Source organism: Lampris incognitus, chromosome 16 (assembly GCF_029633865.1).
Source record: "Lampris incognitus isolate fLamInc1 chromosome 16, fLamInc1.hap2, whole genome shotgun sequence".
Taxonomy (NCBI): Eukaryota; Metazoa; Chordata; class Actinopteri; order Lampriformes; family Lampridae; genus Lampris; species Lampris incognitus.
Genome location: NC_079226.1, coordinates 27,678,846 through 27,699,083, shown reverse-complemented (window position 1 = coordinate 27,699,083; position 20,238 = coordinate 27,678,846). Strand labels below are relative to the sequence as shown.

The following is a 20,238-nucleotide window of genomic DNA, read 5'->3' as shown; positions in this document are numbered from 1 at the left end:
ATGAAAGAGTATTGATGTGCAATCTCATTTAGGCATAAAAAGACATAAAAAGGCAGTTTACATTAAACTGAAACTATATATATCTAATGTGTGTGTATATGTGAGCATGTGTGCACACACCCAGCCCACCAAGTAGAGCAGTATTCCGAATATTAAATTAATATCGCTGCCCCATTCTTTCATCTTCCCAACAGCAGCCCACATAAAAAGAGCTTAGCCCTCAGTGTCCTGGCTGGGACATGCTATGTCCCACCTCAGCAGGAACAGGCCTTACATTCTGATGACTCCCAAGCAGAAGCAGGAATTACACTGGGATGCCTGACAGGCAGGCCAGGGGCTTTAGACTTATTCCCATAGGAAGCCAGTGTGATGCAGCAAGGGCAGCTTTCACAGACATCTAAATAGGATTCCTGTACCGAGCCACAGGGCAGAGAGTGGGGTGAAACTCAATCCGGTTGGCCTCTGGTGCGCGTGTGCATGTATATGTGTGCACATCTTCAAATCCCCCTTTCTAAAATGAGTGCGGTGATAGCTGAAGAATGGATGCCAAACCCTCAGTACCAATGTTTTTCCTCTAAACTGTGTGCACCAACTGACGGGCTAGCAGTAGGGCAAGTGTAGCAGGATTTCAGACTGTGCATGAAGTGCATGAAATGAAATTGGATGAGGGGGGAAAAAAACAACAACAAATTATAACTGCCAACTTTTGGTCAGTAAACCAATTATGAGAGTGAATTACATATTAGTCTTAAATCCTTTGCACTGACTGACTTGTCCGACGTTGATATGTGACAAATAAAATCATATTATTTCAGCATACATCCCACAACCTCAAATGTGCAAAGCCGCAAGTTACTGGCTGATTGGAAGTATGAGTGAGTAGTGAACAGTACTGATTTAACAAAGAGGAGTAACATTACCTTTACAAACTGGAAAAAGACCAGTTTCACTTTTTAAAAAAGAACTGCTTGATAAAACGTTTCATGAAGTGACCAGACTTTTGTTAAAGCTCCAGATGTTTCTGAAGCAAACCAAAAAGGCTGACACAAAAGATATCTTTCAGTAGGAGCCATTTGCATTTCAAACTCATGGCTAGGGAAAAAGAAAGACTGTGGTTGTTTGATGCGACGTTAATCAAAGAAGTTGATAAGTGAGGAGTTTCGAGAGCTGGCACAGCTGATCGACATGTATAGAAAGTTCCAAGCAACTAGCACAGACTGGGATCTGGTTTCAGTTTGATGAATTTTATCAAGACAAAATTGCGGTATTGACTAGGGGGGTGTCCGGGTAGTGTAGCGGTCTATTTCATTGCCTGCCAACATGGGGATCGCCGGATCGAATCCCCGTGTTACCTCACTAGCGCCTCCTCTGGTCGGTCGGGGCGCCTGTTTGGGGGGGAGGGGGAACTGGGGAGAATAGCGTGATCCTCCCACGTGCTGCATCCCCCCGTTTAGAATGTACAACATAACACATTTTTTTCATTATCTGGCTCTTTATAATGATCAGGGATTTCTCTTTTGGTTTATTTTGCTTTCGGTGAATTTTTCAGATACTGCTCTGAATAATACCTTCCAAAGACCATCACAGTGCCAGTCCAGGGCCTGCTGACTGCAGCACCAACCCCATGATGCATCCTATCTTTCCATGACATACAAATGTAAAGACCTATGTACTTATGTATATAAACAAAACAAAATTACTTGGATAGAAGTTTGATAAGCAAGGGCTTCTGACTAGTAAATATGTATTTTAGTTTTTCATTAGTATTTTCAAGAGCTAATACTTGTAGTAAAACACTTAAAATGATCAGCAGAATGCAGTCAGTCATCCAAAAATCGACAGTAGTTTATAGCTAACTATTACATTTTATCCCGATGGTTGGCTGCGGTGAACTTGTTCTGCCAGCTATTTTGCCCTCGAGGGAAAGATGCTCAGCCCCATGGAAGAATGGTGAAAGACAGCTGGGTTGTGTGATCAGTCCGTATAGGTAGACCAGTGTATCATTTCAATAAGGACCCAGCTATTAAAGGATTACACTGACTCCGTACTTGATAGAATAAAGGACGTATTTATTCAGCTAAAATTTACTGAGTAAAATTTAATTTAATATTGATATCCCCTATGTGTGTGATACACTTTTCTTCAAATGAAGAGAAGACTGGAATCTAATACTTTATCTGCTGGTTGGTCGTTTCTAAAACCTTTTCCTCTCTCTCCTCACACTTTCTCCAAGTGCCTGATGATTTCGGTGACACCAACCTGCCAGCCAGGGAACCGGTGTGCCAATCATCCCCAGTGAGGATCTGACAATTTAAACAAGTTGGTAGTGGCATGTTCCCTAGCCGGATGTGTACTCAGAAAGCTTCGCTTTCTGCATATTTAATCCAGATGAGAGTGAAAAAAGAGACAGGTGCTTCAGTACATGAACACATATTCCAATGTGGGGGGGGGGGGGGCTTAGAGTAACAGTGCTCTGGGTTAACTCAGATTAACTGACCATTCAGTGAAACAGCTTTGGGCTTTTGTTCCTTCCTAGGAATATTAGTGGGTCACTTTATTGTGCATTTTTGTGGGTACATACATATTCAATACATCATCCAAAGAAGCCCTGGGGGTTTCAAAAGGTAACATTGAAGGGGTTTTTCAGCCTCAAGTCTATCGTTGTCAAAAGGTTATACTATACATTTTTAGTTTCTATTGGATATGGAAAATATGTTACCTGTATCAAGCTGACAGCAGATTAAATAAAAGGCTATGTTGAAACCCATGTCGCTAAATTGTCATAATTTGTTTCAGAGTGAGAGCTGAGTATAACCTAGGGATGGGACGATATAGGATTTGATCACAGATTGTGATAAAAAACACTCACGAAAAGTTGATCATGGTGAATTGCCATTATCGGGACAATCATAAATGGGGATAATTGTGAATAGCTTCATGAGTGACTTGAAAAAGCTGTCTAGCTCGCTAATGTACAGTCCTACATTGATTTCCTGATTTATTTTTAACTATTGCAGTGCCCATTCAAAACGTAACTGCTCGGAACGGGCCGATTGTTTGGCCTCCGGTATTGCTGCTTGCAGCTTTCTCAAGAACGACTCATCCAAACAACTTCACCCTCAACACTTGAAGGACCACAGGTGTAATCCCCCCTCTGACCAAAATGTGGGTTGCAATGGTAGAGTAACGCTGTTTGTGTTTCCGCACATTGACACCATGGGAAGCGAAGAAGCAGAGGCAGCTATGAGAGGTTTTATGATTAACTTCGTTGAAAACGTTTATGCTTGCAGCTTTCTCGAGAACTGCTCACCCAAACAACTTCACACTCAACACTGCACTTCATTGGGCCCTCAGCAATACACCCGCCAAGTGTGAAGTCGATCAGATGAACGGTTACTGAGAAAATGGAAGGACAGACACACATACAGACAGAGATTTCCTCCATTTTTGTTAGATTGCCACAAGGGGGAGCCCACATCTTTCCAGTTGTTCCAAAATCCTAAGCCTGTCACCATGACTGAAGTGGCTGGGTGTTGGCCATAGTCTGAATCTGTCCTTGTTTGTTTTTCACTCAGAAGGTATGTGTGTCCTATCTGTGATGCAATAAAAATATTTGTTTCTTAACAAAATGTAAGATAAAGTGATTCCAGTATGTTTTAGTGCCATTTTAAGAGTTTTAAGCATATTTTGATGTTTATCAGGATAATATCATGAATAAAAATTATTTTGGCCAAATAATCATGACATAAAATTTTCATATCGCCTCACCCCTTTTGTAACCTACACATCACATTACTACCGTATTATGCTGGAAAAACACATCTGCTGTCTCATTGTAGGAGCACAGACATAAATGCAGCAAATCCCGCCCTAGTGCTAAATGTAGATAAACCAGGGGATGAGGTATAGCGCACTCAGGTGTCACAACCGACCTCAGTTTAATGGAATGTTAATGTGGATAGGTCAGGTTGGACCATGACTGTCACCATGACAACCCTAATCTGACTTCCTCTAGAGCAGCGGTCGGGAACCTATGGCTCGCGAGCCATATATGGCTCTTCCGGTGACGGCATATGGCTCCCAGACAATTTTGAGTTGAAAATTATTTTTTTTTCAAAAAAATCAGTTTGGAACTGATTTTAAAATACTTGTGATATTTCTTAATAATACTGTGTCATTTTAAAGTAAACAGAAATTAGTTTTGAAGATAAATTTCACGGGTCACGGGTCACGGGTCACCCGTGGGTCGGGTCGGGAACCAATGGCTCGCGAGCATGTCCGGGTCATTGTAAAGGTGAAGAAATCAATTTTATCAGATAGCCAACTAGTTTATCCGCTTCAACCCTTGTAACGGAAAAGATGGCGAAAAGAAAAAAAGACGATGATTACCGTGCATTCCAGGCTGCGTGGACAGAGGAATTTGCATTTGTGGAGAGAGCAGGATCTGCGGTATGTCTAATATGCAATGATAAAATTGCATCGATGAAACGGTCAAATATAAAGCGGCACTTCGATACGCACCATGCTTCATTTGCATGGAAATCTCCAGCGGGGGACAGCAGGAAAAGGGCATGCGAGGAGCTACAGCGGAGAGTGCAGACGAGTCAAAAGCAACTACGTGTGTGGACCAAGCAAGGTGACGGGAATTCCGCTAGCTTTGCGGGGGCTTTGGCAATAGTAAGGAATGGAAAGTCATTCACAGATGGCGAGTATGCCAAAACATTCATGCTTGATGTGGCCAATGAACTGTTTGATGACTTCCCAAATAAAGACAAGATAATCAAACGAATAAAAGACATGCCCCTGTCAGCAAGAACTGTGCACGATCGTAGCATCATGATGGCAAATCAAGTCGAGGAAACACAAATTAAGGACATAAACGCCGGGACATACTTTTCTCTCGCGTTAGATGAGTCAACAGACGTTAGCCATCTATCTCAGTGCAGTATCATTGCCAGGTATGCTGCAGGTGACACACTGCGTGAGGAAAGCTTGGCTGTTTTGCCAATGAAAGGGACAACAAGAGGAGAGGATTTATTCATGTCTTTCATGGAGTTTGCTAAAGAAAAAAAACTACCGATGGATAAACTTATTTCTGTCTGTACTGATGGTGCACCCTGTATGTTGGGGAAGAACAAAGGATTTGTAGCGCTTCTCCGTGAACATGAAAAGAGAGCCATCCTAAGTTTTCATTGCATCCTGCACCAGGAGGCGCTTTGCGCTCAGACGTGTGGCCAGGAGCTTGGCGAGGTGATGTCTCTGGTCATTCGAGTGGTCAACTTTATTGTTGCCCGAGCTTTAAATGATCGCCAGTTTAAAGCTCTGTTAGAAGAAGTTGGGAATCATTATCCCGGTCTGCTTTTACACAGCAACGTGCGTTGGTTGTCAAGGGGGAAGGTGCTCAGCCGTTTTGCAGCTTGCCTGAGTGAAATCCGGACTTTTCTTGAAATGAAAGGCGTCAAGCATCCTGAGCTAGACAACACTGACTGGCTCCTGCAGTTTCACTATCTCGTGGACATAACTGGCCATCTGAACCAGCTCAATGTGAAAATGCAAGGTATTGGAAATACAATCTCATCCCTTCAACAAGCAGTGTTTGCATTTGAAAGCAAGCTGGAAGTCTTTCTCAGGGACATTGAAACAGGTCGTCTTCTGCACTTTGAAAGACTGCAACAATTTAGAGATGCATGCTTAGCAAGTGACTCCACTCAACATCTGGATCTCCAGCAGCTAGCTGGCTTTACGTTCAATCTCCTGCAGTCATTCAAAGCACGTTTTGGAGAATTTCGTGCGCGCACTGGTCTTTTCAAGTTCATCACTCATCCACATGAGTGTGCAGTGGACAAAATCGACCTGACATGCATCCCCGGGGTCTCTATCGGAGACTTGGAGCTGGAAGTTGCTGACCTGAAGGCATCAGACATGTGGATGAGTAAGTTCAAGTCACTTAATGGAGAGTTGGAAAGTCTTGCGCGACAGCGAGCAGAGCTGGCGAGGGAACACAAGTGGACAGAAATTAAAAATCTTCAACCTGAAGACCAGCTGATTCTTAAAACTTGGAACGAGCTTCCTGTGACATACCACACAATGCAGCGTGTGAGTATTGCCGTATTGACCATGTTTGGCTCTACATATGCATGTGAACAGTCTTTCTTGCATATGAGGAACATTAAGACCAACCTACGATCACGTTTAACTGATGGAAGCCTCAACGCCTGCATGAAGCTCAACCTCACCACGTATGAACCAGACTACAAGGCCATCAGCAAAACCATGCAGCACCAGAAGTCGCATTAAAAGTAAGACATATTTAATTTATTATACGTTAAAAATACTATATGGCTCTCAATGAAATATATTTAGAAATATTTGGCTTTTATGGCTCTCCCTGTCAAAAAGGTTCCCGACCCCTGCTCTAGAGGATCAGGGAAAAAGTATGGGTCATGGTCTGATGGGAAGAATGGTGTCAAAGATCACGGGTATGAATGTGCAGATATGCTCGGCATCGGCGTGTATGTGCAACGATTGTGCGAGATGGCTCATGTGCACGCACATGTGAGAGCACGAGTGAGCGAGCATACCTTCCTCAATGACGCGTCCCTTGTCATCTAGCATGCCCTGCACCTCGCAGCCTCTCACATACACCAGGCCAGTCTGCTCCAGGAAGGGCTGGCGCCGGTCGAAGCGTGTGCCATAGGGCAGGTTGGGGCGTACTGTGATCAGAAAGCAAACGTCATGTTTCCTCAGCCCTAGAGAGAAAGAGAGGGGTAGGGGGGTTTAAAGAGAGCAATGGGGAGGAAGTATGTTAGGGACAGGGTCAGAGAAAGAGAGAGAGGCAGATTTGAAAGTGAGACACCGAGAGAAAAACTGCCCTGTCAGCATCTGGCTTATCTTTAAAACATGAGGCTCTAATTATACAATGTGGAGGGATGCTGAGGAGGAAATGAAATCATACCTCCACACCTACACTGCACTCCAAAATATACTCCAAAAAAAAAAAAACCCCGAGAAGGAAAAGTAAATAAATAAATAAATGTAAAACGGAATAAATAACCAAATGTTTAAAAAAAAGTGAGTGGAGATAAGATTTTGAGGCTCAAAAACTTGGATTGCATTACACTAATGACACTGAACAATACTGTTCGAGTCACTGAAGATTTTTCTGGTATATATCGATTCATCTTTGATTCATCAATAGTTCATACGTCAATATTTTCTTAATCCAGTGAAAACTCCACATTACTTGCGCAATACATCCCACTTAAAATCTTTGTTTCATGTTTTCACTTTTGCTTTCTGCTGCTGGCACATGCCGACATGTGAGCACAACCCATATCATCTTTTAGATAACCAAAGCAGTCAGACTCCCCAAGGCTTCAGGTTGCTTCCTCTGTTCCCTGTGAATCAATGTCTGAAGGGGACAACTAGAGGAACAATAACACCCCTGCCTAAAGGCAGACGGAGAGAGAAATAATGAGAAAATAAAAAAATAAAGCACAGAGAGCAGGTGATGGAGGTGACCCAGGAATAGCATGTCTACACGCAGACGTGCAGCTAGGATAGGTCACCAGTCAAGGCCAGGCAAGATTGGATAGTGGTCAGTGAAGATTTATCGAAAGGACATAAACGACTTATTTTGATGCCTGTTAGAGGTGTGATGTGTGGGGAGGCGGTATGGAGGGAGAGCTCTTCTTGAAGAATGCTCTGATTGTAAATTTTGTTTTGCTGCATATGGTTTTGTGAGCTGATATCAATTTTGTATGTCAGGTAAGGATATTCTGTTTAGGATGACTGATAAAAACTACACACAGCGAAAAAAAAGTGAGATGAAGTCAGAGAGACCTAAACACATAATCACATACCTTCCCATTCGTGTTTAATGTGGTCTCGTACATTAAGGTTGATAGTGACATCAGCACGGACACGGGCGGGCCAGTTTTCTCCTATGTTGGGCTTGGCCACCTCTACTATGGAGAAGGAAGTGATGGTCTGAGCCATTCGGGCCCAGCCACCAAAAACCACTCCCCCATATTCTGATTGCCTGTGTGGAAGGACACACACAATCAACAGTCAGAGAAAGAAAAAATGAACATCAAACACAAGAAATAAAAGCTCCAGAAAACTGTACTGCAGTCAGTCAAGTTGAAGGTGTATTGATAGCTGTAGCTAATGGATTAAAAAAAAGTAGTTTGCATGCCCTGGTGGAATTGGGTGCACATGCATGTTGGCTACTTGAGTGATTTGAGACCGACATGTCAAGGTCACCGATTTAAATGTCCAGACCAGGCGGCAAATATGGGTAGATTAAGTGGACAAAAATTTGGGTGGATTAAGAAAAATAAAAAAAGGTCCCCTCTTCCTCAATGTCTGCACTCATAGAGCATTTGAACACTTAACCCCAAACTGCAGAATGATCTTTGTGCGTAAAGCAAGGAGCCACTTAAATATTTGGCCAATACTCATCAAGCATTCTGCATTTTGCACTGGATCAATCTAGTATACAGAAACAATAGATCTGGTTTGGTAACGACATTGGGCAAAAAACACTGCAGTGCATTTCCATGGGAGGGCTCCATAGGTCCACAGAAAGCCAAACCTACTTGCATGATTTCTGCTGGATCTATGCTGGACTAGAACACAGGGTTCTACATTGAGGCACATCAGAAGCATATGCTCCTAAAAATAACCAACTGCATCCTAAAAAATTCAGTAAGCAGTACATGAAATGTAAGTTTCAGAGGACGAGTGAATATTTTGATATAATTCAACAGATGATTCTGCTAACTTATTCCCCATGCTTCTAAATTTTTAAAATCTAAGGGTAAATGTGCTCCTTGGAGGAGAATATCAACCACCGAGCCCTGGATCAACAGTTACATAGAGACTGAGCAAGCTCCAATCATGGTTTCATACTTGACACGGCATCCATTATGCCCCTATGTCCTCAAATGCACAGGTTCAAGTTCCTCATCGTAGAGTCACAGTCTTTGGGTATAGAGTGACGAGGCTCTGGGACAGCAGAGCATATCGGTGTGCTCACTAGAGGTTTTGTGGCATGCTCTACAGCAGTCCTGGGCAGAGGCATTTATTGTGGGACATTTATTTTGAAGGCACGTATAAATAACCACATGAGGACAGACAGTAACTGACAGGGTGACACACGTCACAGTTACAAATAGTAGCTAGCGAGAAATTGTGCAACGTTTTTCAAAGATTTTAAAGAAAAGGAAAGTAGACAATGAATGCACGGTGTTCCAGAAAGAGTGGACATCAAAATAAAGCTGTGTGCTTAGTATGTAACGAGAGCATCAGTGTCTTGAAAGACTATAACTTGTCCCGACACTTCCAGACCATGCAAGCAGAGAAACATAGGAATATTTCTTCAGCAGAGGGCAAATGCATTGAAGGAGTTTCTTTCTCTGTTGCAAAAGCAGCAAGGACTTTTCATAAAACTAAATTCAGCAAATGAAGGAATTGTGAGATCTAGCTATGTACTGTCTCTCAGAATTGCTAAACACAGCAAGCCAGTCACTGAGGGTGAATTCATTAAAGAATGTTTGACTCTGCAGCAATACTTTGCCCTGACAAGAAAGGGCTGTTTGAAAATGTTTCCCTGTCAAGATGTACATTGACACGGCGTGTTGAGGACATCGCAGAGAATATGAAATGACAACTGAAAGTCAAGTGAAAGGATTTCACCTATTTCTCCTTAGCCCTAGATGAGAGTATGAGATATGGCGCAGTTGTTGATATTCTTACGAGGCATAACCCCAGACTTTGAAATTACAGAGGAGCTTGCTTCAGTACAGTCAATGAAGAGCACAACCACAGGGAAAGACTTAATAAGTATGTGGCAAAGCTGGGACCGAGTTTTGAAAAGTTATCCAGTGTGACCACTGATGGTTACCCAACCTTAACAGGAAAAAACTTTGGCCTTTTGAAAAGGATTCAAGATCAAGTAGCTGAGCTGAACCCAGTTCAGAAAATTATTTTCCTGCATTGCATTCAGGAGGTGCTCTGTAAATGTGTTCTGAAAATGAGCCATGTTGTGGATACAGTCACTAAAGTGGTAAACTTCATAAGAGCAAAATCTTTAAAGCACATCCAGTTTGTCTCACTGTTGGAAGAGACAGTCGGGTCAGGCAGGTCTCCCCTACCACACAAACATGAGATGGCTGAGTTTGGGGAAGGTGCTTAAAAGGGTGTGGGACCAGAAGTCAGAGATCGTTGAGTTTTTCAAAATGAAAGGAAAATATGTGGATTCCCCTCAACTGCAAGATAAAGAATGGTTGGCCGATTTTCCCAAGCCATGGCCATCATGGCCCTCATGGATGACCTGAATTCTAAACTTCAAGGGAAGGACCTTTTTGCACATCAGATGTACAGCCTTGTCAAAGCCTTCAAGGGAAAATTACGCCTCCTGACTCGCCAACAATCTCACCCACCTTCCAACACTACTAGTCTGTTCCCTATCAGATGACCAGCGGGAGAAGTATACATTGCTGCTGCTGGGTGCTTTGAACGGTGAGTTTTCTCATCATTTTGAGGATTTCACAGTGTTGGAAAATAGCATGCTGTTGGTTTCCTCTCCTTTCACCTTCAATGTTGATAACACTCCTGCTGACCTGCAACTTGAGCTTATCGATCTTCAGTCTGATGCAGTGATTGGAGAGCTATTCAAAACAATGTCACTAACGAGGTCCTATGCATCTCTTGATGAACAAAACTTTCCAAAGATTAGGAGTCATACTCAGAAGATGTTTGTACTGTTTGGGTCAACCTATGTATGTGAACAGACATTTTCAGTGATGAAATATAGCAAGTCAAAGCACAGACCATCTCTTACTGACTCTCACCTCTCAGCAATCCTGCACATAGCGACATCAGAAACTACATCAGACTTCACTGATCTAGTCAATGCCCATCAGCGATCTCACTCCTCACACTGACTGAGTAGTTTAAATGTAATGTTGAGCTCTCTCATGTGTTTTTGTGCATACCCGTTAACAAGGGTTCTGTCCATGGTGCTGAATGCACGGTGTACTTTTCCCTCCGTGTAGTTCATTGCATGTTTAATAATGAAAATGCCTACCAACAGGGATGTGATTTATTTCTATGTATGTTAAAAAGTAAATAGCATATCTGGACATGATTTACAGTATCTATATCTGTCAACACAGTCTTACACATGATGTATAATCCTGTAATATGATTTTGGCCCACGATGGCAAAAATATATTCTAATGTGGCCCTCCATGGAAAGTAATTGCCCAGGCTTGCTCAACAGCATGGTGAAAACTGTGATATGTGTATATGTACAGCTGTGGTTTTAGACAAACCTCAATACTCAGATTTTTTTTAGGCGCACATGGATAGACCTTGAGACATTAAGACAGTATCCTCTGGACGGATAAAACCAACGTGCAATTATCTGGCCTTAAATGTCCAATATATGATATTCAGCACCAGCATTTCAGACAAACCAAAACAAACCTCCCCCTCCCTTCACATTCTTCCCCCCTCCATTTGGGTTCTTGGCTATTATTTCAATATTGCTATGGCTGTTATTTCAATATTATTTCAATATTGCTTTTTACAGTATAGAGTTATTTTATTAACATTAGTAACGTATCCAGCTTGGTAAGGAGCTATTTCTACAATCTGCCAAGTGACCTAAAGCCATGTAACATTAGCTTGCTAGCTATCCTGCTAATGCTAGCTATCTCACACGCACTAACATGATGCACTTACATGAACACGTGGCTGGACCGGCTTCCAAAACAAACAACAGAGAATCTCGGATTACAACACACACAGTGTGACGTCATTCTCTGCTCGGGGCACCATTACTCCACCATCTCTTTACAAAGCAAATAGTTGTTTGAAATCTCGTACATAGCACCTTTAATGCACAAAAGAGCTTAATACCAAAAGTCAAGCATGGTGGTAGAGGGGTGATGATTTGGGGCTGTTTTTCAACCACAATACTGAAACACCTTACAATCATTGAGTCTCCCATTAATATCTTCTATGTCAGCATATTCTAGAGCAAAGTTATGAGACCATCTGTCTGACAGCTAACGCCTAGCTGAAAGTCGATTCTGTGTAAGGATAATGGAAACAAGAATAAGTTGAAGTGATTCTATTTTGGAGGAGGAATGAACCAGAATTTTCCTGCATCGATGCAAGCAACTAATAACCCATAAAGACAATTATTACTTTAGGCTGTTGCTACTAAAGGGGTTCTGCAAAGTAGTCAATGATGTCAACTTAACATTTCACATTATGCTTCTGTTTGTTTTTGTATGAATGAATAATGAAAAAGCAACATTTCTTATCAGTTGTTTATCACATGAGGTTTACATTCAATTAAGAATGGGTTGAAACTAGGTAAAGATAGTTTTGTGCCAATATAGCACAATTGAAAAGGAAAACGTTTTCTTTTTCACATCACGGTGAACAATCATCGTGATTAAATTCTTACAGGAAAATTACATCAGATCTCATGATTTGACAGGCTTTATATACCCCCCCCAAACAAAAAAACAGTGTCTTACCATGGTTTCATTCGTGATACCACATCCTCTATGTCCTGTCTGATCTCATAAGTTGACTCCAGACGGAATAAGTTAAAATTTCTCAGCAGGTAGTCATGGAGGGTCAGAAACTGGAGGTTCAGCTTGGGCAAGGCCAGACAACCTGAACAGAGGAATGAACATGGAGGACAGATAGAGATATAAAGATGGATGGATTCTTTATTATGCTTTTAATCATCCGTCTTCCTTGTTGAGGAAATTTGTTGCCACAGTCTGTATATTAACACACTCTGTACATCAAAATACAAGTTTACCTCCATACAATATTTACACACATACATACACTCACACATGGGTACATAAGTACTATATACAAGTACAAATACTATAACCATATATTGTACATGACATTAAGGAGGACATAGATACACAGATGCAAAGAATTTCAGAGGGGCATTTTCTTTTAGGGCTTCTATGGGAGAGGGGACAAAAGAAAGAAGGCCCTTCACCAGGTAATGGACCTGTACCTATGCCCAGATGGGAATAAAGTGAAGAGTGGGTTGAGGGGGTGCCTGGGGTTGAGTACTATAATAAGTGCCTTGCGTGTGATGGCTTTGCTGTTGAGGTCTGAGAGTTTGTTTTTGTTGATCGCAGTTAACATGGTAAAGAGGCAAACAAAGCAGTACAGCAGTATGAATTATTCTGTTGTAGAGTAACAACAGAAGGTGGTGGTGGTGGGGGGTGGGGTGGGGTGGGGGGCAACAGAAAGTGCTTTGAGCTCACAGATGTCAGAGTCTTAAAAGTCCTGTTAGTGATATGTACATTCTCGCGTCTGTAAGTCTATTACAAACGTACACGAGTAATGCGCTTAAGGGGGTGTCTACTTTGAATGATGGATGGTATCTTAGTGGGTGAAGGTGCCCCTGCCAGCTTAAGAGGATTCCCCATGAGAAGGGTGCTAGCACCGTGCCAATTGAGTGCCCTTGGGAAAAACGATAACAAAGCAATTGGCGGGGGTTGGGGTGGGTGTGTAGTTGTGGGGTGTTGGTGAGGGAGGGTTCCTGTGTAAAAGGTATTGACACGCACACAGAGACACACCTCTAACACGTGCACGCCTACACGTACCTTCGCCTGAGTAATACTCTGTCGGGACGATGTTCTCATCCCAGATAATCTTCTCCGTTGGATAAAGGGGCATCTGGTTAAGTTGCTCAATCTGAGAGATTCTCCGCTCATGACGGGACACCTGTGTGTGTGTGTGTGTGTGTGTGTGTGTGTGTGTGTGTGTGTGTGTGTGTGTGTGTGTGTGTGTGTGTGTGTGTGTGTGTGTGTGTGTGTGTGTGTGTATGTGCAAAAGAATGGAAGAGATAGACAAAGAGATAGAGATAGACAAAGAGAAAGACAAAGAGATAGACAGAGAAGAATGAGAGAGAGTTGAAGAAAAAGAGTTTAATGAATAAATGTCCCTCTGTCTCAGTCTCAAGGATGTTTATCCTCTCTCCACGCTAGAAGACAGACTGAGGGAGGGGGGGGGATTTTTTTTCGAAGAATCAGGTCACTCGGCTGCTCTATTACATCATACCCAACGTCTGGTTTAACTTAAACCCTCTATCAGACAACGTCTCAGGCTGCCTCATCTGTTGTCCCTGATTTAACCTGTGTGTGTGTGTGTGTGTGTGTGTGTGTGTGTGTGTGTGTGTGTGTGTGTGTGTGTGTGTGTGTGTGTGTGTGTTTAAACATGGAGGAATAATGTGCGTGAGCTACAGTGTAGGCTAAATATTTGCACATCTGTTGGCTGTCCACATACCTGCATCAAGTTTGTTTACATGCTTGTATGAGTTTGGCTTTGAGTACAGAGTGCTCTACAACAGTCCTCTTTGCTCTTGTATTTGGTCCGCTAACCACAAGCTAGGCTAATCCTGTTATGGAGCCATGTCCCCTGCCCATTAGAATGGGACCCTGGGTGATTTTAGAGTCATGTAGGACTGCTCTTAAGTCCGATAATTCTGCTCTTTAAAAACCCGACAGAGACCAACATCGGCCTCTAAAGCTAAAAAAAGATGGCATTTTTTCAGAACAAAATTCCTCCTTGTTGGGGTCATGCAGGAGTGGTCCCAGTAACATTTGTCGTTAAAGTGTACTGAAGTAGCATATCACATGACATGGTTAAGCTACATTTGAGTAAAAAGAAAAAGGTTATAAATGCAGTTGCAAAAACAATACTTTCCACTCATATTCTGGGATGTTTGATTTGAAAGAGAACTTCATTGTGGGCGTCTGGGTGGCATGGCAGTCTATTCCATTGTCTACCAACACGGGAATTGCCGGTTTGAATCCCCGTGTTGCCTCCGGCTTGGTCGGGTGTCTCTACAGACACAATTGGTCGTGTCTGCGGGTGGGAAGCCGGATGTGGGTATGTGTCCTGGTCGCTGCGCTAGTGCCTCCTCTGGTCGGTCGGGGTGTCTGTTCGGGGGGGAACTGGGGGGAATATTGTGATCCTCCCATGTGCCACGTCCCCCTGGCAAAACTCCTCACTGTCAGGTGAAAAGAAGCGGCTGGTGACTCCACATGTATCAGAGGAGGCATGTGGTAGTCTGCAGCCCTCCCCAGATCGGTAGAGGGGGTGGAACCGTGACCGGGATAGCTTGGAAGAGTGGGTTAATTGCTCAAGTACAATTGGGGGAAGAAAAAAAAGGGGGGGGGGGTCAAAAAAAGATAACTTAATTGTAAGTATAACTATTCTAATTATCTGCTAACTCCCCCTCCTCTTTCATCTGTTTCTATCTGCAGAGCTCTCTCATTTTTTCAAGACTCGCTCTGTATTGACAGGCAAATTCACAAAGAATGGATTGTGGCCACTGATAGCACCATGAACTGCGCATCACTTGCAACCACTATCTGCCCCGTCACAAGGTCTGATTCACAAAAGCTATTGCGTGAATGCTGTTACAGCGCAAACACATCTATGAAGTTTTGCAACTGAGTGCAGTTTGCCCTTGTTTTGCATCTGATTGCAATTATCCATGTGGCAAAGTATACTAAACGGTGGCTTTGTGCCAAGAACACAGTAGGCAGGTTCAATGTCATCCTTGATGTTATCAAGTATAAGCAAGAATTTTTAGACCTGGCAACCTGTATCTGTGAATGATTTCGGTCTCGGTTAAATCAAAAAGTGATATTCTCCTGCAGAATATCCGCTCACAAGCACACTGCTGCCATAATCACTGGAAAGTCTGGGCATCAGTTACCACCAACTCTCTGAAGACGCTGATAATTTTCACTCAAACTGCATGTGGCTATTAGTGATGGTGATTGTGAATTTGACTTTTTTCTGTAATGAGGCTCATTTGCATAGAAAGGGCCAATTTAAGTCTAACATTCTCTATAGGTTGCTAAGACACAGGATGATTTTGGACGCTGGCCTTTGTTAAATTTATCCCTAGCGGCCTGAACCGATTCTGTTAAAATGAATACCATCCCAAAGTTGTTCTATTTGTTCCAATACCTACCCATTTATCTCCCATAGTCATTCTTTTGTAAGACTAACAAATTATTATCTGAATTCATCTGGAACGGGAAAATTTCAAGACTTCAGAAGACCTTGATTCAGAGGCCAAAACCTCTCAGGGGTCTTCTTCTTCTTTCGGCTTATTCCTTGTTTCTTAGGGGGTGCCACAGTGGATTTTACGGTTTTCATTGGTACCCTGTGAGGGCAAAGCACCAATGGCGGCTGTTGTTCACCTGGGCCTCGACCGATCCAGCATGGAGACTTGACCAGTCCAGTATGGTCTTGTCAATCCACATACTGATAGAGCAAAATTTTACATTGGATGCCCTTCCTGACACAACCACTAACCCTATGGATGGGGGCAGAGGTAAAGTGCTGGATGGCATCCCAGTATTCATGGACTTGTACCATGCCTGTTGCTACTAAAAATTCTAAAATATCTAAAATTTGGCAATGCTAGACCCCCCAGAGATTTTTTTTTGGGGGGGGGGTCTAAATTTTGCATTTTACTGCTGGGCCCCTAACTTGAGAGCAATTCATTTCTGGCTTCATTTGGAGGGCTCCCACTCTCCCCAACATGGATAACAATGGAGTCCTCCTCTTCTAGTCCAGCCTCCTGGTCTACTCTTGTTCACGCTCCCATGAACGTCACAGTCTCTCCCTATTCAGAAAACATAATAGTCAAATCAACGCTAAGGATATGGAAATGGTTCAAGTGATACTTTGGCCTTTAGACCCTCTCTTTCCCTGCTCCACCGGCAGCAAATCCATTATTCCACCTTTCTTTAATAGATGGTACAATTTCTTCATGGCATGCTTATGGCATCAAAACAATGAAAGACTTACATGCTGAGGACATATTCTCATCTTTCCAACAACTCTCAGAGAAGTTTAATCTTCCTAAACATAATTTTTCCAAGTACTTACAGATACGTACATGCATAGTTTTGTTAGAAATGCTTACCCTAGTTTTCCTAATTTACCAGGGTACTGAAAGCCGGTATTAAACAGGCACCAGTGCTAAATTATTAAAGACGGTAGTATTGATAAGCTCTGACATTAACAGTTCTGCTATCAGTACTGGAGAAATTACGAAAATACATTTCCTATTTATTTACATCTTGCACCTTTTATGTCACCAACTCTGTTCCTAATTTGGAGTAAGATTAAGACATTTGTCTATGATGCAGGAAAGAGGACTAGACGGCCAAAAGTCTGGTTATACTTCACTAGAGTTGATGCTGACGATGCTTGTTGCAACAAGTAAGGGCAGAAACACACGCAATCTTTTGAAACATCAAGTGAAAGCATCCATCAAACACAGGTGGAGAAATGCAGTTTTCGAAGCCTAGCTCGTAGTTCATCTCTCGTTGCCCCATCAACCTCAGGTATGTTATGTATGCTAGCAACCTAGAACCCACATGGAGCTAACTAAATTATACAAACATGGGTTGACGATTAAAAGTAATACTCTGTCCAGACATGAGAAAATAAAGCAATGTTAATTCTGTTCTTAATTTGTTTGCTTCTCTTAAAAAATAACAAAAAGAACAAATAAGAGTACCGTTAAAGTACTGGATTGATTGGTAAGAGTAGCAGTAATGTTAAAATCTTAACAAAACCGATCCCTAACCAGTAGCTACTAGTGTGAATCCCTTTTTAACTCCTCTACCTACTAGGAAGAGCATAATCTCTATTTTGTATAGTCTTATCTACTCATTAAATCCTATCTCACTGCATACTATTAAAACACTATGGCAGAACGATTTACATCTTGAAAATGAAGATGATGTATGGGATGAGTGTTTGCAACAGGTTCACTCCTCCTCCATCTCTGCGTGGCATGGCTTGCTATCACTTAACTAAGGTTAGACTGCCAAGAATGTATGAGGATGTTGATCCTGTCTGTGATAGATGGTGTCAATCTCCAGCTACCTATAGCCATATGTTGTGGACATGCCCCTCTTTACATAACAGGTTATTTCTGTCTCTGTCAAACCATCAGTACTGCCTTATTCGGTGTCACCCTCACACCTGCAATACCAAATCGTATAAAGAAATAAAGAACTAATTCTTGTCGAGTGGAAATCCCCCGCTCCCCCTACTCATCACGCTTGGATTAGAGATATATCTTCTACTTTGTTAATATGGAAAAAATTAGGTGTACCCTATGAGGATCATCCATTAGTTTCAAGAGGACACGGGGCCCATTTTTTTTGCCTATGCTGATAAACTAACCTTTACTACCATCCCAGACTAACAAACTCTCAGACCAATTTCAACATCCCTACCTAATTTATTGAAATGATTCACTGTGTTTTATTGTTGCATAGTCCACATATATGTGCAACTGTATGTGCATAAATTGCCATGTACCTACATAATTTCTTAGTTCTCATAGGTGGTATATTTTTGCTTGTTTTTCCTTTTTGTTTTGTTTACTTTCTTATACAGTTCTCTTTCTTTTCTGATCTTCACTTTTGTAATTACTTAAAGCCTCATTTGAAACTCAGTATACTGCTGTTATCTTTTATTTGTCTGGAAGCCCAATTTTTTTTATTTGTCTGGAAGCCCAAAGTTTTGGGAAAGAAAAAAAAAGGGGGGGGCAAGTTGTACCAAATGTATACATATTACCTCATTTAAATATGTGCAAATAGCACCAGAGCACTGAGACGTTTTTTGCTTGGCAGTACAGTTTGGGGTGCATTTCACCCTTTGCAGGTGCTTTGAGAATTACACGATTTCTTTTTGTCTCATTTGCGCAGGTTTGGTAAATCTGAATTCTATAGCCTGGATGGTTTCAACAGTTTGTACATTGGAATGATTTATGTATGTCTCTTTGCTGTTGGATGATGACTTATGTGTACTGTAAAGTTTAATGTAGGTTTTTGCTATTTTTGTTTGTTTTGTTTTTGTTTTTCTCTGTCTTGTTTCTAAATGTATGTATTAAATGTATTGTTTTTATGTGGACCCCAGTAAGACTAGCGGTGCTTTAGGGCAAAGCTAATGGGGATCCTGATAAATAAACAAATAAACTTGCGCAGGTCTAGCAGCCACAAAAGCCATGCAATCCTTTTGTGAAATTGCCAGTGAGTGTTTTTGTCAGTGACTGTTATCTGGGGTGATTGTTATCTGGGGTGCTTTAACTGTGCGCTCTTCCTCATGCCTCTCATCGCTCGGCTGACCAATCGATTAACTTCAGCAACGTTGATGGTCACCTGATCCAGTGGCCCAATCGTGTCAAACAGATCACTCAATCAGTCAGAGACATTCGCGTTTGTAGGGCTGGCCCAGCGGCCGGTGCAACCAAAAATTATCTTTACATTAATTATTCACTGTGTGAGAGAGATTGACATCTGTTGTAGAATAAAAGCCAGTTCATCTGTTCCATCAGAGGAAGTAAACAGACTAAACTGGTGTAACAGCAGCCCCTTTTCTGAAAAGGATGGGCTTGTTCCCCGTACGCTTAATTATGAGTGTGTCCCCCGCAGTGTCTGACCTGTTTTGCTCCTGCACAACGGCACTCTGCTCCACTGGCCCCCCTCCCAGGCCCTGGCACATGCATAATACACATTTTCACCGAGGAGATTTCGGTTGTCGGGGGCAACCCAGGGCGCACACAAATGAGTCCCCTGAATATGGCTCCAGCAGCAATCTACTCAGCTAATTATGAAAAGTCCCCTCTTCATCACTTCTCAGAGAGGACCTGGGGAGGGTCTGAGTGGGTAATTAGGAATAACCACTGGTCAGCCTGCCAACACCCACTCTGATGAAGTGGCCTATACCGTGTGTGAGTGTGCATTTGACACTAGTAGGACAAGGGTTCAGTAGATTCCTCGAGGGGGTTAAATAAAACAGGAGAGTTAAGGGAGGATGGGAAGGAAAGAAAAGAACAATCAAATCAACTCGTCTTTCTGAAATAAGGCTCTCTCTCTCTCTCTCTCTCTCTCTCTCTCTCTCTCTCTCTCTCTCTCTCTCATCAGTACCATTCTCTGCAATAAACAGCAATTGGATTAAAAGGCAAATACAAAAGGGATGACAACGATGAGGTTATAGTACATGCATTCGAAGGTCAAAGGCATAAATTAACAATCTAAAAATGAGAAACACAAAACCCACAATGCTCACTGGGTAAAACTGTTCCACAAATAATTATTCCCTGACATCGGCTGTGCTGCAAACAAAGATTATTCA

The 20,238-nt window shown here is 42.3% G+C and overlaps 1 protein-coding gene across 1 annotated transcript in view; it reads right to left on the bottom strand.

Annotated features, from left to right (window-relative positions):
- Positions 1–20,238, bottom strand: part of aqr (aquarius intron-binding spliceosomal factor) — a 108,038-nt gene that overhangs the window by 75,567 nt on the left and 12,233 nt on the right. Inside the window, exons 16-19 of the mRNA XM_056295785.1 lie at positions 13,662–13,782; positions 12,558–12,699; positions 7,863–8,041; positions 6,582–6,749 (exon numbers count right to left, since the gene is read on the bottom strand). Coding sequence (XP_056151760.1) covers positions 6,582–6,749; positions 7,863–8,041; positions 12,558–12,699; positions 13,662–13,782 — 610 coding nt within the window. The remainder of the gene's footprint in view (positions 1–6,581; positions 6,750–7,862; positions 8,042–12,557; positions 12,700–13,661; positions 13,783–20,238) is intronic.